Consider the following 26,545-nt stretch of genomic DNA (forward strand, 5'->3'; position numbering starts at 1 on the left):
TTTACTGAGAAATAACTTGTTGCAGGGTTTAAAAAAAAAAAAAATCTGGACTGGAAGAAAAAAATCTGGACTGGAATAAAAAAACTGGACTGGAAGAAAAAAAAAACCTGGAGGGGAATAAAAACCTGGACTGGAAGAAAAAAAAACCTGGAGTGGAAGAAAAAAAAACCTGGACTGGAAGAAAAAAAAACCTGGACTGGATGAAAAAAATATAGAGCCCCCTAAGGGTCATGGTGGGGATTTTTTTTTTTTTTTGGAGCTACTTTTGCGTTCCCTCGCAATGCTTTTGCATTACCTCGTTTGACACTCACGACATTTACACGCATGCTACCTTTCCGTGTAACTCGTGTGTTAATTCATCTTGCCCTGGCTCTACATTTTGGACGGTGTAGTGGCGTGCGCCCTTTTGTAATGTCTAATGTTGATAAAAACGGAATGTCATCGCTTGCAGTGATTTGTTAACGTCGTTTTGTTAAGGGTGTTATGTAAGGAATAAGCACGACGGGCTCCCGTCATTGGAAAATATGCAACAGCTTGGCTGAACGCTCAATTCTGATTGGTCCAAGGGTGGGCATTATTTCTCAGTAAAGGGAGACCTCGGCCTTTTAACAGTTCTAAAATCAATCCATCAATCAATCTACAAAATCCAGCATTCTAAAGCAGTTTAAACAGCAACATTATTCTTTTACTTCTGAATTGTTGTTACATCCCCATCTCTTTTCAATGTTCAATTTCACAATTGATGGCAACGTTGAATCACATTTCTAGTTACTGTTGCTAGCTTTATTTACGGTTGCCAACCATCCCGCAAATCGGAATCGTCCTTTATTTGGACAGTTGAATAGGCGTTCCGCATTTAACACTTGGCTATGGGATGCATTTTCATCCGTATGTTTGTGAACGATTGCGTTTATAGTAACCATTGTTTTGAATACAATTCAATAGTTAGCTAGCTAGCTAGCCGGGATAACAAGCATGCCACGAGACCATTCTGACCTAAAACCAAGAATTTTAATATTGGCTAGGTGACTAGTGACGGCACAGTTCAAAACTCAATTAAAATTTATTGAGAAACTACAAAGCCCCCCAAGGGTCATGGTGGGGATTTTTTTTTTTTTGAGCTACTTCTGCGTTCCGTCGCAATACTTTTGCACGAGGCAGCTGCTATGTGCCAGAGTTCCAGATACTCGCTCTCTCTCTGCCCGTGTAACGTTAGATAGAGGCTATGAGAACTCGACATGGAGCTGACCCCCCCCCCCTCCCCCCGAATCTAATAATAACGAGCAACTTTGTGTAGAAGAAATATCTGTTTCCATCGCATTATTCATGCTTTCCCGAATACAGTATTCGGATTCGGATACATCCCTAGTCTAAGCTTTAGTTATCACTCGGTCCCGTGTGTTGGACTGAATTCCTATTACAACAAGGACCAAAATCAGTTGAATTGTCTTTCAAAAAGTGCACAACCAATTCCAACAACCCATTATTATAAATAGGAAGGACACTGTGGAAGCACAAGTGCATTGTACTCAACTACCAAACTGAGAAGCATCAAATGTCTAACAAAATTAGGAATGGCAGGCTGGTACAAATGTCTCCTGCTCTTGTGGAAAGCTGTAACATCTTAGCACTTTTTCCCCATTCAGTGTGAAACAACCATTAAAGCTTTCTCAACTTCAGATGCATTTTATATTTAGTACATTTATTTTCCACATGGATTATTAGTTTTATTTTGACCAAATACATCTCATCAGTGTTTATGCCCCATATAAAGCACAGAAACTTGACATTTTGGAAAAACTTTAATGAAATGTAATACATGTCATTTAGAAATATTAATGTGTAATTTGTGTACATTTACAAACATTGTAGGCTGGTAAAAACTTTAAATAATTAGCATCATATTTCAGTGTAAGAGTAAGAAAAGTTAAATAAAGCTGTCAATTTCATTTTTCATTTCCTGAAAAGAAAGACAAATTAAGACAATTTAGAAAAAGCTTGACACAATGTACTTGTATACAGCAATAAACATTATGAACTAATAAATAGGGCTGCCCCCTCAAAGTCTGCAAGTCGAATCATCTGTCAGAGACCCCTCAGTCGACTGAGATTCTTTGAGTAGCGCAGTCTTTTTTGTAAGTTTTTTTTAAACAAATCAGTGTGCATTACAAAAACAGAATAAACCATACAGGAATCTTAATACAACTGCACATGGGTTACATTACAATAGGGAATTATAAATAAAGGGACTTACATAGTTTTTATATTCCTGCAAGACTAGGTGAACCAACTTGTGCTGGTGTGGCAAACTAAATGGTTTCACTTATATATTTGTTTACAATTGTTTAGGTTTATTTATTTTATATATTCAGAGAAATACAGAAGTAGCCTACTTTTGAAGACGAGATGTCAGTTATTTCACAGCTGATAATGCCATGAAATACTTTACTGTTTACAAACGTTGGCATTTATTTTTACCTAAAAGAATAGAAAACTTAAATAGCTTAATTACTGAATTTTTTCTTTCACACATTTGTTTAGATTTAGCCTATATATTAATTTTTATATTTAAAGAGAAATAAAGAAGTATTCTGTTGAAGGCGGGAGGTCAGTGTTTTCAAAGCAGTGATATTTATTTAAACAGTTTCACTTGTTTGTACATTTATTTGTTCCAGTTATTTGTTTACATTGTTTAAAGCAAATTAACAAGTTATAAGAGCTTGATTTAACCAGAAATACCTACGTCATCTCATTATTTCAACAAATGCATGGTAGCCCAATGCAATCTGTCGGCAATTCAAATCTGCTGACAACTCAAATCCCGCATGAAATGCAACCGCCTTAATGAATTTATTGATTTTAATTGCTCAGAAATACGTTTTTATGACTCAGTTGCATTTGACAAAGTTAACGTGATGTAAATCAGCACTGAACCTATGCCAATGCATTTTATGATTCCAAGGAAATCTATTAAAAGAAAGAATAGTCAAATCATTGTATTGAAGGGCCAAATCCAATTCGGATTTGAAATTTCATAGCTGGATACAGCCCTAATAATAAACTTGACCAGAGAATTAGTACTGAGTCATTAGTATTAGTACTGAGTCAGTACTACTGACTGCTAGTATTTTCCCCACATAACACAATTAAGCAATATATTTAAAATGTAGCAATATTCAGAGCAACCAGCACATGTTGTGGACATCCTAAGTTGAAACCTGTAGTGCTACTTCTTAGCTGCATAGTCTCAAACTACGTGGATGGTGTATGGTAAGCAAAAAGCGTAGTTCATAGGCAAGTTACCCACCTCAATAAGCGCAGTCTTATCGTAGTCTTTCCGATGACGGTAGATGCTCTGACATAACAAAGCATAAAGCTTCTCAAGCTGGTACACCTCACACCCCTCAGTCTTTGAAACCACTCCTCTCAGCAATTCCTGTAATATGAAGGTAACAGCCATCAGGACATTTTCAGATTTTTAGTCTCGTTATTCTTAATGGGCTTCAAAACTGCTTGTGTATAGTGAGCTACATACGTTTTGTAATCAAACAATTAATATGTGGTTCATGTACGGTAATTTTTTAATCCATTTTGGTTTCAAAATGTAGAAATAATAGCACTTTTTATGCAAAACAAATGCCTTTTTTCCACAAACAATATGGAGCTCATAGTAAAACGACTTAATTTCTTTATAGGCAACATCAAGCTTTAGATGCCAAGCTATAACAGACATTGGTGGACAAGGAAGCGGGTCTGGAAATACCTTCAGCTTCTCGTGGTCGACGACCAGCTGTGGGGTTTTCTGGTTCAGGATCTGCATGGCCTTCTCCACGTCCATGTGCTGCTGCACCTGGCTCCTCCGCCCGCGAGTCATGCGCACCACCCCCTTCTCTGCATGGGCACAAGGAGAGACGAGTGGAGCACAGCTCAGCATAGCGCTACCGAGCCTCTGTGCGGCGTTAGCCCCAGACGCCTACTGTATCCTAGATACCCAGCTACTCTCAGGGCGCTACGTGCTAGCAGTTCTTAGTCTACACAGAAGGACATCAACAGGGCCTTTTTATTCAACCACTTCTCTAGAATTACAAAATTTACTTATTTTTCTGTAAATAAGTGATACTAGTACATTTTTATGCAGTTTACATTTAATTAGTACATTTTATACTTTTTCTAAATTAAATGTAAAAAATACAGCTTTGTGTGCAAACAAAAAGTATCCTACCTTATATGTAGCAAGATGGACACATGCAGGTACACGGTGACAGAGGAGCAGTGGCTATTTTGCAAGAACTTAAATCAGCCACACTGCATTTGAAAGAAGACGGTGAGAACTTACAGGCAAGAGCCACACCAACCTGTGATAATATCTTCCTCTGCTCTCTCAGGCCCTGCAGACTCAGGGGGGGCTTTTCCCCCCAGGTCTACCGGCTCTGCGGGGGTGTGGGAGGGCTCGGCTGAGCCGTGCTCCGGCCGACGGTCCTCCTCTGCTGGGGGCGGAGTGGGCCGCTCCCCATCCTCCGCTCCCTCCTGCCCCGCCGCGCCCGAGCTCTTCGGCAGCCGCAGGTCGCACTCCGCAGAGGAGTCCCCGCCCGCGTCCAGCTCCTCCACGCCCGACTCCAGGGCGTGCTCCGCCTCCTCTTCGCCCTCCTCGCTCTCCCCCAACTTCCCGTCCTCGTCCTCTTCCTCGCCTTCCTCCTCGTCCTCTTTGGAGGCGTGAGCGGAGGAGGAGGACTTCTTCTTGGTAATGATGCCGTTGCTCCAGCGGCTCCGTCTGCGCTTCTTCTTCTGAGTCGCTGTGAGCCAATTGGTGGAAGACAACAAGACAGGCAGTTTCACTAACGTCCCGACCAATAAGAAGATGGGGGGGCGGGACAAACGCGCCGGTTACCCGACGTGGTCAATCTGGGGTCAATCTTCTGCTTCATGGACATCTATCCTTTAACCTGACCAATTCTCCTTCCTCTTGACTGGCTTTGAATTGCAGTTCTTTCTTCTCCTCTCCCTGCGCTTTGCTGAAACACCTCCTGTCTGTACTCAAGCGTCTTTAACCCTGCCTGTCCTGAGCGGGCTCCTCTTCCCCCTCCTTTTGAGGCTCATCCCCATTTCTCTCTGACAGCCCTATTAGCATCATCTGACCTCGGACCTCTCCCCACGGCTCTCAGGAACTCTGGGTACCATCCTCCCTGGACACACTTCCTCTCAACTGAACAAATATCAATTCGGCCAGCATAGAACTACTGGAAGTCCTGTACTGGTACCTGAACTGTGCAGTTCCTTCCTCTCTTATGCCTTAAAATGTCCACTGCATTTTTGTACTGAAGTCAATCACGGTAAATACAAACTCTTTAATACAGAAATGGATTGTGCCCTTATTTCAGAAATAAGGTGCACAGATGAAAGGACTTCAGTGATTAGGTGAAACCCTTCAGGGCGGTGTGACGGGACTACCTGCGACGCGCGGCGTGCTGGTCGCCGTGGGCACGGTCACTTCTTTAGCGGCGCCGGTGCAGTTTTTCGCGGGATCGCCAGTCCCGCTCGTCCTTGGCAGAACGTGGTAGTACGAGGGTGCAAACCGCGATGTGGAACAACCTGACAGAAACAGACAGTGTAACGTGACGTAAAAATAAGGGCCATATTTGACATATATTGACCTGGCCACATATATAGTTATATAGTTTACAATACAAAATATTATCATTGAGTTTGAATTATTACTATACTACTATTATTAAAACTATTTACTTATAATTTACAATAACAATTTACCTTACAATACATTACTTCTCAATACCATCTGAAATAAAGAGTTCAATTTAAAAGTGATTCTGTACCTCTGTTGGAGCGGGATTCCTTGATTTGTTCACAGATCTTTTCAAACTCCTCGTCCAGCTCGTCTTTGATGATGGCGTGCACAGTGTCCTTCAGGGAGCATGCCCGATGGCGGATCAAACGATCTGCAACCCAGAGACACAAGGCATGACTAATGGAGTAAAGATGTTTGACCATCGTCATTGTAGCCCCACACATATTCCCCTCTCCTCAACGCTTAAAACAGAGATATGAATCAAAAGACATTTCCTTTATCAATATTATGCGCTATGCAGTAAAGGCTGAAGCATGAGAGAACCTGAAGGGTCGATGTCTGGGTTGTACTCCAAGGCGTTCTGCCAGATGAGATCCACATCCTGGGTGAACTCCTTCACGGTCGCATACTTGTGCAGGTCGATGTTGGACAGCACAGTGGAGAGGTCCATGGGCTGCTTGATCACCGTTAAGTAGTCAGGAACCTACAGCGCGGAAAGCAGACATAATGAACACATGCTGTGCTGTCCAACGGGTGTCACATGTGCTGGGCTAAGCCATGCCCACTGTGGGCGTAGCCCCGCCTCCTGTGGTAGTATCCCCGCCCCCCATAGTCCCGCCCCCACAGCCATAGTCCCGCCCGGGCCACACCTCCTGGACATCCACGGGTTTGGTGAAGGCCTTGAAGCGCTTGTCCAGGGTGAGGCGGTCGGCCACGCTGCGCAGGAAGAGCCGCAGCTCCCGCAGGGTGTCCTCCTCCTGCTCCTCCAGGCGCTGGAGCTCCGCCCCCGTCATCTGCCGCGGGGCCGGCGGGGGGGCCACGGGAAGCACCTCCATGGCCTGCAGGACTGAGGGCGGGAGCGCGGGGGAGTCAGCGCACAGAGCCCACGCCCATGTACAGACAGACACACCCACCCACACGGGCAAAGACATGTATATACACTGCACACTGTAATGTCACACTAATGCTATACCAGAATGTGTGCCAACAGCATGGAAATGCAATACAATTCCCATTTAATTTACAATCAACCACTCCCAGTTTGACATTCCACCTGACACAGAAAAAACTAGAACCCTGCTTTACCGTCAAAATAACGGTAATGTAGATTACATTAGTCACCATAGTGAACACGTTCCCCTTCCCAAAATACAACACCAACCTGCTTTCTTCTTGGAAGCTGGTGCCTTGGCCGCCTGTTTCAGAATGAGATCCTCAAAGAACCTGGTTCTCTCCTGCTGGGTGGGCAGCTGGACCTCGTAAACCTCTCCATACTCAACACGAAACAGGTCCTGCACCTTCAAGAGAACAAGCAAGGTTCATGCATCATTATGAAAGAACTGTAAAAGTAGCTGCTGCTGTGCTCATTTCACATACTGGGGAAATCATTAAATTCATTTTTAAAAATATGATCCAAGTAAATCACAACATACAGTACCATTACAAATGAACCATCTACGCATCCCAATGTGCATACAGTGAATATATAGTCTATATATGCATGTGCATGTTTGTGTGTGTGTATGTGTGTATGTCTGTGCGTGTGAGTGGGTGTGTATGCGTGTATAGTTCCCCCAGGTTCCCCCGGTACCTCCTGGAAGAGGCTGTGGTGGGGCTGGCTGCAGGTGGCCAGCAGCAGGATGGGGGAGAAGGGGGGGACGTCCTGCAGCAGGCTGAGGAAGGTGGCCCTCAGGGCGCTCCCCACTGTGTCCCACCACAGCTGGATGTGCGGCACGTACAGGATGCTGGGGGCCGTTCTCTTGGCCTCGCGGAACAGCTGCAGCGACAGGTTTAAAGAAGCGCGCGTTACGGCCTGCTGAAGAACAACACCGAGCTCGGCGTCCTAGCAGAGTGACCCTGAACCAACCCTGTCACAGGCGGAGTTACAAAGACAGATGCAGATATATGGTTTGACAAAGTAATAGGGTTAGATACGCAAGAGAGAGCAGCGATAGCACTATCAGGTGTACGTGAGGAGAAAACCAGTGCATGAGGAGGAAACAAGTGTACATACAAGTGTATATGAGGAGACAACAGTGGTAGAGGAGTGGGGGCGGCCGTATACGAGGAGGTGGCGGGCATGTATGAGGAGGGGGTGGGCTGGTGTGTATGAGGAGAGGAGGGGGCAGGCATGTATGAGGAGGGGGCGTGGGGGGCGTGTACAAGGAGGGGGCGGGGCGGCGCCGTACCTGTGCGCAGGCCTCCTCGGGGGACGCGGCGCTGGCCCCGTACAGCACGGCCATGTCCAGCGTGTACACGCTGAAGCGCTCCAGCGCGTGCAGCAGCGCCGGCGCCAGGTGGGAGCTCTGCCCCGAGCCCTGCCGCCCCGTCAGCAGCAGCCGCGGCCGGTGGGAGGTGGGCTGGTGCAGGGCGCTCCTGAGCGGGGGGGGGGGGAGGGGGAAGAGTGAGCGGGAGGGGGGCGCAGTGAGCTGGCGGATCCTCCCGGGGGTGTGCTGTGATTCCCGCGCCCCCGTTACTCACCGGTCCGAGCGCAGGAAGCTCCCTTTGGGCGTGGCCTGCTTGTGAAGGGGGCCGTTGGCGAAGACGGAAGGCCCCTCGTCCTCGCTGTACATGAGGTCATCCTCCAGAATACTCGCAGTCAGATCTGATCACACACACAACAGGCATTGAGTCTCCAACAAGGGTTTACCAATGGACTTCAGCAGCCACATAAAAAAGGAACTGATAAACTTTTAAAGTGATGTTAATGCGATTTAATTCAGTGAAGGAACTAGGGAAGAAAGCTAAACAAAATGACAGGATCAAGAACGAAGACTTAAATTTCCATTAATGCCAGGATTAGCCTAAACTTTATTTTACACTTCTGAGGAAATGCATCTAGCTTCACTCAAGGTCAACACAACCTGGACATATTTAAAACCGAAAAATGATATATATATATGATAAAATATTTGAAACGATCACATGAACAGCAGCATATGAGAGGCGTGGCCCCATAACAGTGAGCAGCTCCTGCCTGCAATACGCTGGGCCGGAGCCCGGGGACCCACCGGTCTGTCTGGGGCCCCTGAGGCCCCGCTCGGCGTGGGGGAAGAGCTTGCGCAGGGTCCCCAGCAGGCTGGCCAGGGCCCCGCCCAGCAGGGGCTGGACCACGGGCGTCAGGGCCTTGGCCGGGGAGGAGACGGCGCGGTGGGCGGCGGGGACGGTCTTCCTCATGGCCGCCAGGAAGTCGCGGCTCTCCATGCTGATGGAGGACACGTCCAGCTGCAGCTTCTGCGAGCTGGCGTAGATCTGGGGGTAGCGCCGCCGCAGGGCGCACAGCGCCGCCTCCGCGCACACCGCCTTGATGTCCGCCCCGCAGTAACCTGGGGAACAGGACACGCCTCCTTCACTGCCCGCGCCCAGAGAGCCCAATACATTCCCTCCATAGTGTGTTTGTAAAACGCCGTGCTCTCAACGTCAGACACAGCAGCTGACGCTCTAATGGACTGAGTAACCAAGCCCTACCGACACAGTGCTCGGCCAGCTCCTCCAGGAAGGCGTCAGACAGCTGTGGATTCCACTGTCTCGTGTGTATCTTTAAGATATCTCTTCTGGCCTGCAGATAAGAAAAAAAATGGCATTTTTAAAAAGAAGACGGGCGCGTGCTTTAATCCAGGTCGGGCAGTGTGAGTGTACAGAAGCTAAAGCGTATTTCCACTTATGCAAACACAGTTTAGATTGGTTTTGTTTAGTGTGAGCTTCGTGTGAAAGGAGGACGCGCACGCACCTCTCTGTCCGGGAGGCCGAAGAGGAACTCCCTGTCGAAGCGGCCCGGTCTCCTCAGCGCGGGGTCGATGGAGTCCAGCCGGTTCGTGGCCCCGATCACCACCACCTCCCCCCGGGCGTCCAGGCCGTCCATCAGGGCCAGAAGGGTGGAGACGATGGAGCTGGACAAAAAGGAAGCAAAGCGCTTGCACTACTCTCCCTTACACAAGCCTCTGACATTACACGACATGCACTACCTCTCTGACATTAGACAACATGCACTACCTTAGTGTTAAACATACCGCTGGAAGATATTATGCACTCATTTACATTACTGGCATTTAGCAGACACTACCACTACCACTCCATACAGCAGTTCAGAGTTTACTTCAAATTCAACAAAACATTTGGAAATGGAGGTTGCTCACTACTAATGCATCCAAAAGCAGATTCATTTTAAGGATCTTGACAGAAAGGCCACGGCCCTGCTCAAACCTCACCTGTGTATCTGGTCTTGCCGGCTGGAGCGGACTGGAGCCAGCCCGTCGATTTCATCAAAGAAGATAATGGACGGCCGCATCTGGTAGGCCTGCAGATCAGAAGGAGGGTTCAGTTTCAGGAAAAGGAGTGGATCTCCCCTGTCCCGCTAACGGCAGGCTGGGGCCCTTTCCTGCCTGCACATGGGTAAAATGTGAAATGAATTTACCTGATCGAAGAGCAGCCTGAGCTGTCTCTCGGACTCTCCCACCCACTTGCTCAGGCAGTCGGCGCCCTTCCTCATGAAGAAGGCCACCTTCTTGTCCTCCTGGCTGCACTCGTTGGCCAGGGCTCTGGCCACCAGGGTTTTCCCGGTGCCGGGGGGCCCGTAGAACAAGCAGCCCCTAACGGCCAAGATCACAGCGATTAGATCAGACACGATTTAACTGGCCTCAAAGGGGCTTCAAAATGCCTACATGAAGCAGCACACACACACACACAATAGCACTGGAATAAATAATAAATCATGTAAAAACATGTGCATGCAAGCACATTCAATGCTTTTTCTAGCCCACTCTCTCTTCCTGTACCAGTCCAGGACTAGGCTGAATGACAGGAAAGCCTACTTCCAACAGAAGTCATTTCATGCATGGGAAGATCAGGATATCTGATCAGTATGTAGGGAAAATGTTCTTTTTCGTTTTGTGATCTTGAAAGTTCACAGCAGTTTTCTGTACTGGAAAAACAAACAAAGTGCTTTGGGCATGGGGGGATATCTAGTACACATTGGTATAAGAGCACATGACTGGATAACAGTTCTAATACCTTATGATAAGGATGAATTACATTGTTTTGTTATCAGCTTTACTCTTTAACCTTCTCTACTTCTCTATTCACAACTACTTTAATCTAGATCACAAAATGCTTGAGTGGTACAGAGCTACCATTTCAAACAAGTTTTAAAAAGGCTCTGGGTTCCACTGGATTAAAAACCGCAAAGCCGCTGAGTTTCCTCCCACAGCCTCTCAGATGCCGCCGTCTGTCCTCACCTGGGAGGCTGAATCTTAAACCTCTCAAAGACCTCTGGGTAGAGCAGAGGGAAGACCACCATCTCCTTCAGAGCAGCGATGTGACTGGTCAGACCCCCGATGCTGTCAAAACGCACCTGCCAACGGAGGAAACAAAAGCTCATCAGCATCACAGCCACATCCACCACTGCTCATGTACTTCAGTGGCTGCTGCTATAGCACTTATATGTTTGACACAATTTGTGAGTGTTTGCTGTAGGACTGCTTGATATAAATGTTTATACAATAGAATTTTCTATCAGTGGAGTAATATTATGTCAGTATATACCATCACCATTGATAGAAAAAACGAAACTCATTTGTCTGTGTCGGTCACTAGAGGTTCACATCTCAAAAAGGTATCAATACAAAAAGCATAGCCTCAAGGCAGAGCATTCCAGAAGGTTGTAGCACCTCAAACACTTCATCATGCACAGCTGAGTCTGACTTATAGTAACACAAAACTGGCAAAGAAGCCTGGACTGACAGGTCAACTGAAGAGGGTCTGAATCCAGAAGGAGCATGAAAGATCCCAACTTTTCTAACACCTTATTGTACAATACATAGATTATTTTAGTTATGATCACTGGTGTTTTTGTTGGGTACACCAGTGACAGAATTTAGACCCAATGACACAACCCAAATTAAAATAAAAACTTTTTTTGTAAAGTAAAAAGAATTTAATTCTCAGAGCTTACCGACTGATCGATCTGCATGGGGTCGACGTCGGCAAGACTGGCACCGATCTTCATTCTGTCCTTGTGGATCCCCAGCAGGTCTTCCTTACGCAGGTTCAGCGGGAGGCACCTGTAACGGAGGTGCCTTTTCATCAAGCTGCACTCAACTGGCCTCCAGAAAGCAAAGCCAAAGCCAACTGCACAAATGTGCTGATTCAGCAAGGAAAGAGCGAGTCAACACCGAATGTGTCAGAGGTGGCCCAAGTTTGAAGGCACTTACTATCGAAGATGCCCTTAGTTAGGGAGATGTTTTAACAATGCTTAATCTGCACAAGTCAAACATAATAAGGTTGCCTATGTTACAGAAACTCTATTGTGCAGCAATTTCTTTAAGTGACTGAAAATGATTTATGGAAAATGGCTAATATGAGCCAGAGAATTACAGTGGGAGAGGTGCATGGCAAGCATGGCAACCCAACAGCAGCCGTGTCCCTCGTGGAGCGGGACAAGACGTCCAACTCCAGTGTTCCTCACCTATTTATTGGCCTGTTTCGGTTTTTACTCCTCCGCCTCTCGAAGCGCTCCTCGTCGTCGGACGAGGACGAGGAGGACGTCGTGTCGCTGCTGTGGAGGGCGTGTCTTCGCCTGGGGGACAAACCAGCGTAAGCGAGCAGTTAGACGGACTGCTCCACGGCCACTCCCATCAATTAGGGGTGAGTGAATGCTGGTTACAGAAGCACTTGTGTCCAACTCCCATCTTATGGCTCCGTGCTCAGCTGGCAGCCGTCACTAATCCCAGTGCAACTCGCTCAAAACTGATATAAGTGAACAAGACCGCCACCATCACAACAATGCTGCTATTCACCACAGGGTGCATCACAATCTGGACATCACAAATTGAGCTTGAGGGGCTGATGGGAGATGAAGTCTAGTACCGATTTGAATTCACGTCACAACTTAGTCATTTTAGCTTTAATAAATCCAAGGGAAGCATTTTGCAGGTATGCCTTAATAAGGAAGGTCTTGAAATTATGAGCACTTCTACAGACCATGCTAAAAATCTTACCCATCTATAGACCCATTCCTGTTGACGTGACAGCCAGTAAAAAAACAAAACAATAAAACATCATTAATGATCATTGAGAGATACAACCAGGTAATCAAAGTCTGATGTATCCAAATGCAGCTTGATAATGACAATGGGCCAATGCATACATTTTTTTTTAGGAACAAAAGTAAAAAATAATTTTAAGAAAAGTCATGTGAATGAGGGCCAACAAGACCCCCCCCAGTTTAAGTGTGGGAACCCACCGGCTATTCCTCCTGCTGTTGTAGGGGCTCCTGGGGGCCGTGGAGCTGAATGAGTACCTCCTTCTTCTGGAGGAGGGGTGTCTATTGAAAAACATGGTCTGTTTCCTCGGTTCTGCGGTTACAATAATGGGAGATGGAAATTATTTAATACACAGACAGGGTCATTTCATCACCTCAGGACAAAATGACATATTTGAAGGTACCAGGTTATAGCTATCTGCAAGAGTGTCTTTCAATTTCATGTACAAACATATTCAGAGCTGCATCATGTTTTGTTTCTCAACACATTTTCAGAAAAAGTATTTTTTCAAAAACTGGTATAACAGAATGCTAAAGGCTGTTACAATTTTAATGACTTTGCTTCTCTGGATTAAATGAAAATGTTACAGTTAAAGTTTCTGTGTCAAACTGTCTTATCAGGCAAACTGACATTTAACAATCTAAACAATTAAAAGCTCAGTGTACTAAGAAATCTTAAGAAATGAAAGTGGTACAAACCCTCCAAAGGCGCCTGGTAGCGAACAACAGCCTTCCTCTGCCTGACTTCATAGCGCTTCTGATTGTCTTCAGCATCGTCATCGTCCTCCTCATCTTCATCCTCTTCTTCTTCCTCCTCCTCCTCCTCATCTCCCTCATCCTCAGTATACCCTGGGAAACAGATGTCAGTTGAGCACCGAGAGGACGCAGTACCGAAGCAGAAGTGAGCGTGGACAGGGCTCTGGACATACCCTCGTTCCCTTCCTCGTGGTTGTCAGGTGCTTCTTCATCAGTTTCATCTGCTTTTCTTTTTCTCTTCGTCCCAGAATACATTACAAGTTTCTAAAAACCAATGGAAATGAAAAAATATATTATCTGCACTAAAACGCAAGTCTGCACAGCATAGTCCAGCAAGTGGCAATCAAGCTCTTGCTGACTTATTGGCTGTCAAAATCAGTATTTCTGTCAGATACATTCTGCCAAGCGTTTGAGCAAGGTGCATAACCCTACAGCACCCTGAGATGATTTAGAAACGGTGGAGGGGAAGGATACATGTACAACAGAACAAAGTAGTCTACCCCAGTGCTTACCAAACCTTCTCAAGCCCACAACCCACTGAAAGCGTGTGCATGTCCTGAGACCCCACTTATTACTACAATGTAGCCAGACATGTTGAAATTTGGAATTCATATGCTATTATTACCTGTCAACACAACTGAATAAATGACACAACTACGGCAGTTCATGTCATTAAGGCAGAGCTAGTTTGACTGGTGTGACTACTAAACAACCAATTAATTATTGAGTTGTGAAGTTATTTTTTGTTGCAACTCTCCTCAAACCTTCCCACAAGACACCAGTGGGTCATGGCCCAGTTTGGGAACCCCGCTCTACACTCTGCTGAAACCACGGTCATACTTTGTGCCGAGCCTGCCCAAATCGACAGCCACCGCGCTCACCACGTCCTCAGTGTCTCTGCTCCTCAGCCGACGCCGCCTCTTCTGCATGTCGTCCATCTTCTGGAGGACCGCTTCTGCAGTGCTTAGGACAGAGAGCAAAGCCATCAGACATGCAAAGAGCTCAACTGCTCAAGGGCTTAATCTGAGAAGGAACAAAGAGCGAGCTCCAGCGACTTCATTCACAAAGACCAACTTGGCAATAGTTGTGTTCCATTAGTCAGCTTAAGTTTTTATGCGCAAACACTCAAGGGCCCAATTTACTCCACCGCCGATGCTGCATCTCGACAGACCTATCAAAGAATGCGTGAGACGGGCGGTGCAGGTCCGGGTCTTACTTGGTGATGAGTCTGTCGTAGAGCACGGACTGCTTGTATCTGGTGGTTCTGGAGCTGCGTCGCACGGTGTCATTGGCCTCAGCTCCTCCAGCTTTACACCGGGGGCTCCTGGAAGTGGGGGTCCCATCGACCTGGCCTGGATCACGCACACGCATTACTGAAGTTACATCGGCACGCAAGGTAACCTTGTCTCTAGACTGCGATAAAATCACGCCAATCTGGAGCCTACCTGCTTGCTCCTCCTCGCTCGCTTGAAGCCTTGGAGATTTCCTGTCAAGAGAGAAGACAGTTTCCAGTGCCTTTACACAATATTGTCAACCACTCATTAGATTCAATTTACCTTACATTCTGGCATGCAGCAGACCCTCTTATTCAGAGTAACTTACAGAGGTAACAACTTTACGTATAATCCACTCACACAGCTCAAAATGTTCACTGAAGCAGCTCAGGGGTATGACAGCAATGTCCCAGCTGGGAACTGCAGTTACTGTATCCACTGCTGACAGAGATGACTAAATATAAGAAATGTGCACCTACACAACCCGCATATTGCCTGAGATTTTAAAGCTGAGCCATTTGGAAGGAAATCCTGCAATCTCAAAGAACATCTTGAACATCAAGCTGAAATTATTCCAGCTCATTAGCTTTTGAAACAGCATATTTGAAACAGCATATTTAAGCTGTCATCAGGACGGAGTGTGGCACAGTGGGTAAGGAACTGCGCTTGTAACCGAAAGGTCACAGGTTCGATTCCCGGGTGGGGAAAAGCAAGGTACTTAACCTGCATTGCTTCAGTATATATCCAGCTGTATAAATGGATACAGTGTAAAGTGCTATGTAAAAAGTTGTGTAAGTCACTCTGGATAAGAGCGTCTGCTAAATGCCTGTAATGTAATGTAAAAGCATCAGTGTGGTTTTATCACCACTTCTATAGAGGTGCCAATTCACTTCTAGTCGGTAATTTACAGGGCTGCTCGGGGAGGAGGAAGATACCTTGTGAACCTTTTTCCTCCGTTGTCATCTTCTTGTGGAGATTCTGCAGTCTGTCCATTAGCGTCAGCAAAAGACACACCATTTTTGGTCTTCTGTGACCTGGTCCTCAGAGTACGTCCAGTTAGGGTTTCTTCCTCTTTCACGGTTAAATACCCCTAAAGGGAAAACACGTTCAAGTACGAACGTTACTTTGAATCACATAACCAACAAAGCCGACACTCCCAGGCTAAAGTCAAAACTCGCGCACACAAAATATATATAAATTCAACCAGTTAAAGACAACCTTCGCAAGGTGACATCTTTGAGTCGGAACTTTCCATGGCATGTTTTTCTTTTCTGGTGCGTTTTTACGCTATGTTGAAAAACCCAAATCGATTTGATTACATATAAAGAAAGTTTATTATTAATAAATATATGGCTACCATAGTTAGTAACGACTTGGCAACCAAAACAGAGGACAACTCGTGCTCTTGGTGAGCGCGGCGTCCAAGAAACGTCTGACAATGTAAACACTAGTTATCTACTACCTAGCTAGTTCAGCTGTAAAATAAGCGAGCTAATCAAGTCACAACAAGCAACGCTGTCAGTCTTATCAATAGTACCCAAGCGTTTTTCAACAACACAAAAAATGTCAGCACAGACTATTACACACTACACTTGACATTTTTAGGTGGTTCGTCTCGCGATTCGACCTAAGACTTGGACGATAAACAGGCGGGCTTCAAAGTGTGACATTTCGGATAGCTTAACATCTTCACTGTCATAACTTTGCTATCTAGTCAGTTAGCTTGTTATTGTGCCACTACTGTGGAAAAGGATAAGCAGCAAATTGGGAACGAAGATCAAGCGTCGCTCGCGAGCCAGGTAGCTAGATAATGAACAATCAAGCAAGACGTTAGCTACAGTTAGTAACCTAACGTTACATAGATTTCAAATACGATGCTAGCGTGCAGCGGCTAACAAGCTAACAGTGTGTATTTGTATTCATTATAGTCTTATGACTATAGCGAATAACCTAGACAACTTAATTGAATAAACAGAGACCTACATTTGTTGGAGTGTCCGCGCAACTGGAGCAGTCACCCTGATTCCGGCGAGCGGACTTTCTCGGTGACGGCTGCAAAGATAGAAACTCGGAGGTCGTGTCCAGTTCTGATGGCTTCTTCTCTGTTCCTGTGTCTGCACTCGAGCTGCTGCGTAACATCACCATTGTGCCCGGTATTTCCTTCAGACCACAAATTAAGAATAAAAAGTCAGCAGTAAAAATCCGTTCTTAAAGTAGAACGCTTATTAATTGTATGTAGATACTCTGGTAAATGGCTACGTATAGACAAGCTGAAACGCCAGTTGCCTTTTTTCGAGCGCTTGATTTCTGGCGCCACAAACGTCACAGACACACTACAACCCGTAGTCAGCTTCCGAAATTAAAAGTAGGATGCACTGTACAAAATGTTCTTGTTAAAGGAATTCCAGTTTTTTATTCTTTTTAAATTAAATTCCCTTTCAGTGTAAACTGAAAAGTGATTCAACGACTATTTCACTAAGTATATTAGTAACATAGTGCAATATGCAGAGTAGCATCTTAAAAAGAAGTCCCGGTAACTTTTTAGCGCGCCATAAACAACGCCAACTTCTTTAATGTTATTGGTTAAGGCAAATCCACCTCGCCTAATAGCAACATACTCCTATGGTTTGGATAAAAGAAAAAGCGGGCCATGTAAATTCACCTATAAAGAAAAAAGTAAATAATAAATTATATTGTCAATTTACATTTTAAAAGTAGAAAAGTAGTTTAATATTAATGTATGTAGACATCTCCCTACTGTTGTCGTGCCACCGGCTTGCACGACAACAACAATGCACAAGACAACAACATCAGTAACAACAGAAACATAATAATAATAACAACAACAATAATAATAATACAACATTCCATAACTAAAAATGGCCAAATATTGCGAATAAAGGTTATGTTGTTCATCGGAACTTGGTGTGAATTTGTATTAACTTTTTTCTGTAAATGTCTCCGTTCAATGAGTGCAATATAAAATCTCAAAAGCAGAAATATTGCCAAAGACTATTGCAGAGTAGACCATTTTGGTGAGAATCTTCGGTGGCACATGGAACAGAATTCCAAGGCGTATTTTCCCGTACGGACTGAAAATAATGTAACGTTAAGGTACTATCAGTTCCGCGTTGGTTGGCGCGTAACAAAATGATAGTCATCTCACCTTTTTAACATCAAATCAATAGGAGAAAGACTTTTTGCACGTTCATATTTGTAACGATGCAGAAGGATGACATACCGGAGCAATACGCTTCAACAGATTACGTTCCAGTCACTCTGTCTAGGCCAGAATGCATGTACACTAGCTGCTACTGGTAAGGGCTGCCTGATGAACTGCAAATAACCAATCATAGCTATAGTTCCGCAACACCAACGCACTACCAAGCTTTTGGGGGAAGTAATGGGCACCTCACGGCACATAATTAATGTATGATGTGCGTTCATGCTACGTAACGTATAATACAGTGACCCTTAGATATGGCTTACATTGATTAAGGGAAATGCTTATCAAGTGGACTTCTACCGCTAACCCGTTTAAGTTATGTTATGTTTCATTTGGTGTCGTTGATACAGTGAGGAAAACGTTTGGAAGCTGTGTGAACATGTCAAAATTCAGAACGAAGGCACCTTCGACCACATTTACGCAGTTTTCATATCCAACGAAAGGAGAATGGTAAATAACCTGTTGCTAGTGTGTGTGGTTGTGAGTATGGTATGTACATTTTAGTTTTGTTATTATGCATTTTGCTTTTTGTAGATCCCTATTTGGAGACAGAAATCGAGCCGCGGAAACCAGCCAGTAATTTGGGTAGGTGATTGTACACGTTCCTCATTATCTGAACTGAAGGGTATCCACGGAAGATAGTTAATGATTCACGTCATACCACTTTTCCTGCTTGAGGTAGTTGAAAAATCTAAATGCTGAATTTCCCCTAGGTTCAAGAAAGAAAAATCTTATACAATTGATCCATAAGACTAAGGTCTCCTGTGGGTGAACTTAAAAATGTATAAATGTGATTTTTATTAAATGTCTTGAAGTTAGGGGAGTAGTGATGCAAGTCTCCTATATTTGTATTTACATATTATATTTTCCACTTGTTTCTCCAGGATTATCATGTTATTCTACTACACAAAAGCCCCACGGAGCAAAGCTTTATTTATGACTTAGACACCACCCTTCCCTTTCCCTGTCAATTTGATGTTTATGTGAAAGAAGCCTTCCAGTCAGAGGAGTTTTTAAAGCCAGCTTTCTGGAGGTAGGATTTTCATTACTCATGGTATGTACATTTTTATTTTCAAAACAAGTTACACATTTTGTAATGCAAAGAATATGTAGGCATGTAGCACATCGTATATTTAGTCACAGAATATTAGTAAAGTAGCAGCTGGATGTTTACATTTGTCTTTTGAGTGTGAATATGCCACAATTGCAGGAACTGGTAAAATATAGGTTAAACATCGGCACCAGTATTAATAAATGAGTAATTAACCGCAAGCCTAAAACTTGAACCGAGCCCGGAAGCTAACTATGCGTTGTTTTTTAGGAAATTCAGAGTTATTCCTGCAGACACATACCTGAAGAAGTTTGCTTCTGATCGGTCACATATGAAAGATGCCACTGGGGCTTGGCGAATGCCTCCACCTCCATACCCCTGTATAGAAACAGCAGGTAAGTCTTTGTCTTCTTGGATTTCATTTAGTTTTTCCAAGGAACCAGCATCCTCATGGATTTAGTGATGAATTTGAATGACTTTAAAGACTCCTTAGATTTTTTTGTAACCCAAAGTTCAAGTCCCCAGTGAGATGCTACAGTGTTATTATTCAACAATCCAGTGAACCTGGATTCCTAGTAAATGTCCTGTTATATAAGTGAGTAACATTTATGCTATTGATGTCACCTATAAGAAAGATAATTGGTAACAGAAATAGTTTTATTAAAAACATTTTTCTGTGTGCAGAATCAAAGATGAACCTTGATGACTTCATCTGCATGGACTCCCATGTGGGATGTGGAAATGTCTACACTCTAACTGAATTTGTTCACCAGTTTGGGAAGATGTAAAGAACCCTGGAGGTCTTTCAACAGATGTCAGTTTGAGCAGCACTACACACACGAAGGACAAGCACTACCAAGTACATACTGGAGCGTGGTGTACTAGGGAAACTAAATGGTCTGAAGCTTGACCCAAATCAAGCACATCAAGCATTTCTCAGTCCATGATTTTCCTTGTTATGCATATACAGATTATATTGAATGTAGAATTGATCAAGCACAACAAAGCCATTTCCCAGCCAGTTACAGTGTAATTAATGTTAAATATTGCTGGGACACGGTATTCAGAGATTCTGAAAAGCATTAAATGTATGTCACAATGTTTCAGCTGGAACTATAGAATTTCTTCGCTAATGTTTTAGGGGAAACGTATCAAGAGAAGGAAATAAGAGAAATGATCCAGCATCAACACAAAACGCATATTGTAATCACCTGCATTTATTGGTATGTTTCTACAGAGGTAAGAAGGGACAGAATTACAAATAATAAAAATGCCGTTCAGCTGAAAATACAGTTCTTGGAAGTTATTGTATTGTAGCCAACACAACTCAAAAACAACAACAGAAAAAAAGCAATCAGTGACAATGGTGACTTAGGCGATGGCTGCCAGGTAATCTTTGACCTCTGCAGGCGAGAGTCTTCTGAAGCCTGCTTCATTGCAGATGCCCACCTCGATGTTATCTTCGGTCATCTGACCCTCAAAGCTTTCCTGCGACAGATGAGAAGCACACAGAAACTGTAAACGCGCAGCTCACACATCTTGAGGTCTGACACAGCGATCGGACTGATTGCAGAAGACCGGCGACTTGGCCTTAGCTTCTAGAACAGATAATCACAGCTTCAGCTCACCTTCAGGGTCAGGATTGCTGTGTGAATGGCATCCTCGAGTTCCAGATCCTCATTGTATCTGTAAAATAAGGCACAGCATGAGTCACAGCACCCCCTTTGGTCAGGGAATAGCCTATGAAGCCAACCTGGATGGGTTGTCACACTTCAGAGCAGGGAAACACAAATAGGCTCAAATACTGGATATGTGCAAACTTCCTCTCTCAAATATTTCATTAGTTCCATTTATATGATCTCACATTTATGATAAAATCTAGAGCTACAGCTGCAGACTGCATATTGGTGAATCCCGCATCCTTTGTGGAAAAAGATTTTTGCAGTCTTCCCAAATAGCACTGGTGTACACAATAGAAATAATAAGCCAGCATACACAGCATCCCTTTAAGAATAGACCTGTACAACTATACTTTAGGAAATATTGAAATATCCAATTAATTTAACACCAAAAATAATTTAATAGAGGGATGTGCAAACAGCAGCACTTATATATTTAGTACACGATTGTAGGGTGGGCAATTTATACAGTCATTAATAGTAAATGCATTCAAAAACAATGTCCTGAATAGACAGACTAGTTGAAGTTAAGGAAGTGCACAAGTAATAAGAAATTGGCGCATGACAAAAATATTTTTGGCTCATACAACTTTGGTCTTTTAAACTTGAAGATAAATAAAATTCAGGTTTATCAAAGTCCATGCACAAAGGGCTACATCAATTTAAATTGACTGAATATCATCCACTGAATATCGTAAGTGGATATTCTTAATCTTGTTACCTTTTTTCGAGGAACGTTTTTCCATTAACGTAGTTCTTTCCCATTGCCGTTGCCTTCCAAGCAAAATATGCACCCTGTGTGAAAGATGCATTGGAATCTACATTAAATAATTACAGGACAATAGCAATGGTTGCAGCTTTAAAGAACAACATAAACATCAGGCCAAAATGAATGATTACAAAAGAACTGGGTCACTCGTCTTTGACTGCTGTAATGCTTGGGTGTAAGGCCTGATGGGTAATCCCTCGTAACTAGGGCGAAGAACTTGGAAAAATATAACCCGTATTTCTGACATTATCCTCAAGGTGTCGCTGTAGGCACTCTAAATTGCAGTAATCAGTGGTAAGCAGCCAACGGACAACAAATGATGCATTTAAGGACCAACTGAAAAGGTTGACTTAACAGTTCAAGCCTTTAAATAAGCGGTGTTCCACCTTATCCAGAAAGGCCCAGTGTGGGTGGAAGTTTTTGTTCCAGCCCAGCACCAATACACCTGGAAGACCATGAAGATCGACTCAAGCGGTTTAATAACGGGCAAGAAAAGCCTGGGGCCACACAGGTCCTTCTTGGAAAAGACTACTCCCTGTGGTAATTTAACAATTAATTTAGATGATTTCCGCATGGCAGCGCTATGACTGCTTAACAAGCGGCTTCGGAAAGTCCTGTACTGACCTCTTGGAGGACGGTTAATGCAAAAAAAAAAAAAAAATCAGGAAGAACTTATGGTCCCAACTATAACCATTCAGTCTTAATGAAAGACAGCTGACTGGCAGTTTCTCTACCCCCTGATGCAGAGAAAGACCACAGCGCTGAGCAACACTTACAGATGGGTCGGACTGAAAGAGGAAAGGGCGATCTTCATCCCATCCTGCGATGAGCAGCGACACACCAAATGGACGCACACCACTGAGATGCAGAAGCAAAAGAAAATTATCAATATTACATCTTCACTTTGACAGCAGTATCAGCTACCGCATAAACTTTTATATCCCTTTTTAGAATAACAAGACTACATAAACATTAAAATGTCATGACATTAATTAACAGAACCCCTGTAATCCAGAAAGGCTGTAGTAATGGTAGGATATTAAACTGTGACAGTGATTACGAATACATAACCACAGTGAAATGCACCACTGAGACTCGGTCAGACAAACAGACGCACCCTGACTGTGTGTACTCCTGCATGACGGAGGCCACCCTCTGCACCAGCTGGGCTGTGGGAATGGGCTCCTGGTACACCAGGAAGTACTGTTGGGCCAACTTCCGCGCTCTCCTCACCAGCACCCTGTAAACACAGATATTTACAAAATGACATCACCTCATTTCATCAGATGAAGCCTGCAGTCGCATAGTGAGCTCCATAATGTTTTGGACAAACTTTTCTTCTTTTTTTTCCCTTTCTTTCTTGATTTGGCTCTGTACTCAACAATTTTAGATTTGCAATTAAACAATGCACATGTGGCTAAAGTGCAGATTCTCAGCTTTTTATTAAAGAATTCATAACACTACACTTCCAAAAGTATGTGGACACCTCAATATCACATCCATATGTACTTGCTGAATATCTCATTCCAAAACCATGGGCATTAATATGGAGTTGGACCCCCCATTTGATGCTGTAACTCTTCTGGGAAGGCTGTACAGAAGATTTAGGAACATGGCTGCAGAGATTTGCTTCCATTCAGACAAAAGAGCATTAGTGAGGTTGGGCACTGATGTTGGGCATAAGGCCTGGCTCGCAGTCGGCATGCCAATTCATCCCAAAGGTGTTTGAGGGCAGGTCAGGGCTCTGTGCAGGCCAGTCAAGTTCTTTCCCACAAAACTCAGCAAACCATTTCTTTATGGACCTTGCTTTGTGCACAGGGGCACTGTCATGCTGAAACAAGAAAGGGCCTTCCCCAAACTGTGGCCACAAAGTTGGAAGCACACAATTCCCTGGAATGTTATTGTGCTGTATGCTGTAGTATTAAGATTTCCCTTCAATGGAACTAAGGGGCCTAGCCCAAACCATGGACAACAGCCCCAGTCCATTATTCCTCCTCCACTAAACTTTACAGATGGCACTATTCAGGCCAGTACAGTTTCAGCTATGCATTCCGCTAAACCCAGATTGGTCCGTCAGACTGCCAGACAGTGAAGTGCGATTCATCACTCCAGAGAATGCATTTCCACTGCTCCAGAGTCGGAGCGGTTTACATCACTCCAGCCAACGCCTGGCATTGCACATGGTGATCTTAGGCTTGTGTACAGCTGCTCCGCCATGGAAATCCAATTCATGAAGCTCTTGACAAACAGTTCTTGTGCTGATGTTGTTTCCAGAGGTAGTCTGGAACTCTGTAGTGAGTGTTACACTTGCAATTACTAAGCGCACCAGTGCTCTCTTACTTCTCAAGGATGTTCCAAATTGTAGATTTTGGTAAGCCTAAGGTTTGGCCTATGTCTCAGACTGTTTTTACAGAGCCAAATCAATAAAAAATATGGCTTTGTCTAAAATGTTCTGGAGCTCACTGTACATGCATTCAAGTCATATTGAAATTGACCTACAATGATGCACACTTGACCACTGAAAATCATAATCACGTCACAATTAAGTGGGGTTTAGAAACTGAGTATAGTGTTAATATTTATAGCAGTCATAAATTACACGTGTGCAATTAAAATATGCTGCCATTTCAGAGTGTTGGAGAATTCTCTACTCTATTCTCTATGCATTGCCAATTCTAAAATGATACTGTACTCATAATAGGAGGCGATAAGTCGTACCTGTAGTCTGGACCCATGCCACTGTAGACCATGCCTATGTGTTTGGTTATAGGCTCCACTTTGTGCACGCTCTGTTCATCGTACAATATGGATTTCTGTTTCTTTTCTGTTGCCAATACCACTCCATTTGAGGCTGTGCAACAAAAGGAACAAAATCACGTTAATTAAATATCACGGACAACCAACTGACTAAAGCCCTTGCCTAGGCAGACTGTAAATGAAGTGATAGTACACAAAGGTGTGAAAACTCTGTTGCGGATCAATTGCCTGTCAAAAAAGAGGAGTGAATCTTGCAGAAAATTATCCAAATTGTTTATCTTGAAAAATACAGACTGGTTCTAAAACTAAAACGTGAGTGAAATAAGAAAAACATACTTACCTTTGATACCAACAGACGGGGCACCTGCTGCTACTGCTGCAAGAGCATATTCAATCTGGACCAGTTTGCCCGAGGGGCTGTGGAGGCAGAAGTACTTAGTCCGCAAAGCTACAATTGTACGTTTTCACAATATCACTATATATTACGAATATATCGGGTCTACCTACTCAACCGAACTGGGTCAACATTTGTATAACATGCCATTGAGTTTTGTTTTTGGTCAGTAGTTGGTTCCGAATACATTTACCCAATGTTAGGTCAGAATAGTGTTCACTGTGTGAACTGGACTGTGTTCTTGGCTAGAAATAGCTGTACGAAATGAGTATCGTACCTTATTGAACCTGTGTTTTGTAGTTGTCCATGACCATGAAATGCACTTTTGTACGTCGTTTTGAATAAAAGCGTCTGCTAAATAAATGTAATGTTGTAATGTAATCAACAAAATATAACGGTAACGGATGAAACTACTCAAATTGATTCGTAACTAATATCGTTTCAGCAGCAAACTAGTAATGGCACATACTGTCGTACAAAAGCCAGCTATGTTCAGGCTAGTCCATGAACTAGCCCAGTTGGACTGAAAGTGAAACCACTTGCACAGAACAATTTCAAAGAAGTACGCGTTAAACAGCGCAGATTCCTTAGAAAAACAACCACTCAGATTATCAATAAAATTTGATAAAAATCATAATAACGATACGAAATAATATAGGTCTATGTAATCGCTCCCGAAGATTGAATACTTGGAATAATCGCTAGCTAGCTCTAGCTAGGCCGGCACAGTGACAATGCAACTCTACATCACGATGAAAGCCTTCCGTTAAACTCGTTCAAAGACTATTTTCACAGTTGGTTCGTAGGCTTTTTAAAATGGCAATATTCAACATACACCAAATTATCAACGGCAAATATAATAACAGTTTAAGCTACCTGAATGTGGTGAGGGAGAAACTGTATCCTCTTTCAGCCATTTTAACCACTAACCGGGGGAATTCACATATGACGGACTGTCGGAAGTTCGGATACTGGGAAAATGCAGCGATTTCCTGTCTGTATCTGTATCGTTGAACTCTATGATACGGCATACATCAGACATCAACCAACCAAGTTGCGCATGTTGGCAAAAAAAGAAAAGTTTGATTCTTTTATGCCGTCGACATGAGTAGAAAAAATAACTTGCTAACAAAACAAAACGTGTCCATACAAAAAGGAAATAAATCAACTAATGCATTAATAAAATTCATATAAATACAATAGCATTTTTGCATTGCATTTTTTCCCATTTATTTAATAATAAATGTTAGTCAACAGAGTATTTTACATGTATTTATATCTTTTCAATTTTATATAATCAGTATAATTTTTAAATTTTCACAGGTTGTTCCACCCACCCCATTGAATCATTAGAGCATGGTTCATATCTGCGAATGTCAAGTGTGGGATGTAGGACCAGGAAAAAGCCCTGAACTGAAGGTTTACTAAATTTTAGACTAGTGGTCATGTTTTTGTGGTAAGCTTCAAAGCAGCAAAATTCCATACAATAATATATTTATGATACTATGTATATTGTATTACCTCAATATTTAATCTCTAAGGTGGTATCATCATATATGCCAGATTTATATGCATAAGAACAGAAGATGTAAACCTTTCAAATGGTAATGCAAAGATTTAAACATTTACCCCATTGCCTGTCAGTGAAAGACAACACTTCTTTTGGTTTTATGTTCAGAAATATATTTAATGCTGAATTCAGAAAAATACAGAAATGAAGTCCATATTTATTTCATGCAAAACAAGTCCTCCAAATCTCAATATTTCCAACTACAGAAGTATATTTTTTCTAAATGA

The 26,545-nt window shown here is 43.5% G+C and overlaps 3 protein-coding genes across 7 annotated transcripts; 1 reads left to right on the forward strand and 2 right to left on the reverse strand.

The window, feature by feature from the left end:
* Window positions 1-1,783: 1,783 nt before the first annotated feature.
* Window positions 1,784-18,179, reverse strand: LOC135261506 (ATPase family AAA domain-containing protein 2-like). 2 transcript variants are annotated; one of them, XM_064347860.1, is made up of 30 exons: window positions 18,039-18,179; window positions 16,856-17,032; window positions 15,808-15,962; window positions 15,044-15,084; window positions 14,815-14,950; window positions 14,480-14,561; window positions 13,772-13,862; window positions 13,542-13,691; window positions 13,044-13,155; window positions 12,799-12,816; window positions 12,267-12,377; window positions 11,754-11,862; window positions 11,038-11,153; window positions 10,218-10,392; window positions 10,012-10,100; window positions 9,534-9,693; window positions 9,272-9,362; window positions 8,815-9,129; window positions 8,285-8,408; window positions 7,993-8,179; window positions 7,395-7,580; window positions 6,966-7,101; window positions 6,454-6,650; window positions 6,128-6,287; window positions 5,832-5,954; window positions 5,449-5,589; window positions 4,356-4,793; window positions 3,764-3,891; window positions 3,308-3,436; window positions 1,784-1,960 (listed from the first exon to the last, which is right to left on the reverse strand). In XM_064347860.1, the coding sequence occupies exons 2-30, from the start codon at window positions 17,015-17,017 to the stop codon at window positions 1,928-1,930; spliced, it is 4,095 nt and encodes a 1,364-aa protein (XP_064203930.1). In that variant the 5' UTR covers window positions 17,018-17,032; window positions 18,039-18,179; the 3' UTR covers window positions 1,784-1,927. The 2 variants fall into 2 exon arrangements, with proteins under 2 accessions (XP_064203930.1, XP_064203931.1); XM_064347861.1 differs by lacking the exons at window positions 12,799-12,816; window positions 18,039-18,179 and having other exon boundaries at window positions 16,856-17,209.
* Window positions 17,899-20,437, forward strand: ntaq1 (N-terminal glutamine amidase 1). Of its 4 annotated transcripts, none has more exons than XM_064347864.1 (6): window positions 17,899-17,986; window positions 18,449-18,548; window positions 18,633-18,683; window positions 18,983-19,131; window positions 19,420-19,544; window positions 19,834-20,437. In XM_064347864.1, exons 1-6 carry the CDS (start codon window positions 17,928-17,930, stop codon window positions 19,935-19,937), a joined length of 588 nt encoding a protein of 195 aa, XP_064203934.1. In that variant the 5' UTR covers window positions 17,899-17,927; the 3' UTR covers window positions 19,938-20,437. The 4 variants fall into 4 exon arrangements, with proteins under 4 accessions (XP_064203934.1, XP_064203933.1, XP_064203935.1 ...); XM_064347863.1 differs by lacking the exon at window positions 17,899-17,986 and adding an exon at window positions 18,055-18,189; XM_064347865.1 differs by lacking the exon at window positions 17,899-17,986 and adding an exon at window positions 18,190-18,309.
* On the reverse strand, window positions 20,347-25,782 carry LOC135261507 (proteasome subunit alpha type-2-like). The gene is made up of 8 exons (XM_064347862.1): window positions 25,625-25,782; window positions 24,695-24,771; window positions 24,316-24,448; window positions 22,715-22,837; window positions 22,374-22,455; window positions 21,550-21,623; window positions 20,778-20,835; window positions 20,347-20,637 (listed from the first exon to the last, which is right to left on the reverse strand). Exons 1-8 carry the CDS (start codon window positions 25,777-25,779, stop codon window positions 20,521-20,523), a joined length of 819 nt encoding a protein of 272 aa, XP_064203932.1. The 5' UTR covers window positions 25,780-25,782; the 3' UTR covers window positions 20,347-20,520.
* Between the last annotated feature and the right edge of the window lie 763 nt (window positions 25,783-26,545).

The sequence above is a fragment of the Anguilla rostrata genome, chromosome 8 (assembly GCF_018555375.3).
Source record: "Anguilla rostrata isolate EN2019 chromosome 8, ASM1855537v3, whole genome shotgun sequence".
Taxonomy (NCBI): Eukaryota; Metazoa; Chordata; class Actinopteri; order Anguilliformes; family Anguillidae; genus Anguilla; species Anguilla rostrata.

Excerpts from the sequence above, each read along its gene's own strand:
- LOC135261506 (XM_064347860.1), bottom strand. The coding sequence starts at position 17,017 with ATGGTGATGTTACGCAGCAGCTCGAGTGCAGACACAGGAACAGAGAAG. Across the intron at positions 10,393-11,037 it reads TTTAAGATTCAGCCTCCCAG|GGGCTGCTTGTTCTACGGGC; the intron begins GTGAGGACAGAC and ends CTTGGCCGTTAG. Across the intron at positions 6,651-6,965 it reads AGCTTCCAAGAAGAAAGCAG|TCCTGCAGGCCATGGAGGTG; the intron begins GTTGGTGTTGTA and ends TCCCGCCCTCAG.
- ntaq1 (XM_064347863.1), top strand. The coding sequence starts at position 18,095 with ATGCAGAAGGATGACATACCGGAGCAATACGCTTCAACAGATTACGTT. Across the intron at positions 19,132-19,419 it reads TTAAAGCCAGCTTTCTGGAG|GAAATTCAGAGTTATTCCTG; the intron begins GTAGGATTTTCA and ends GTTGTTTTTTAG. Across the intron at positions 19,545-19,833 it reads CCCCTGTATAGAAACAGCAG|AATCAAAGATGAACCTTGAT; the intron begins GTAAGTCTTTGT and ends TTCTGTGTGCAG.
- LOC135261507 (XM_064347862.1), bottom strand. The coding sequence starts at position 25,779 with ATGCCGTATCATAGAGTTCAACGATACAGATACAGACAGGAAATCGCT. Across the intron at positions 24,449-24,694 it reads CCCGTCTGTTGGTATCAAAG|CCTCAAATGGAGTGGTATTG; the intron begins GTAAGTATGTTT and ends TTTGTTGCACAG. Across the intron at positions 21,624-22,373 it reads TCTTTCAGTCCGACCCATCT|GGTGCATATTTTGCTTGGAA; the intron begins GTAAGTGTTGCT and ends TCTTTCACACAG.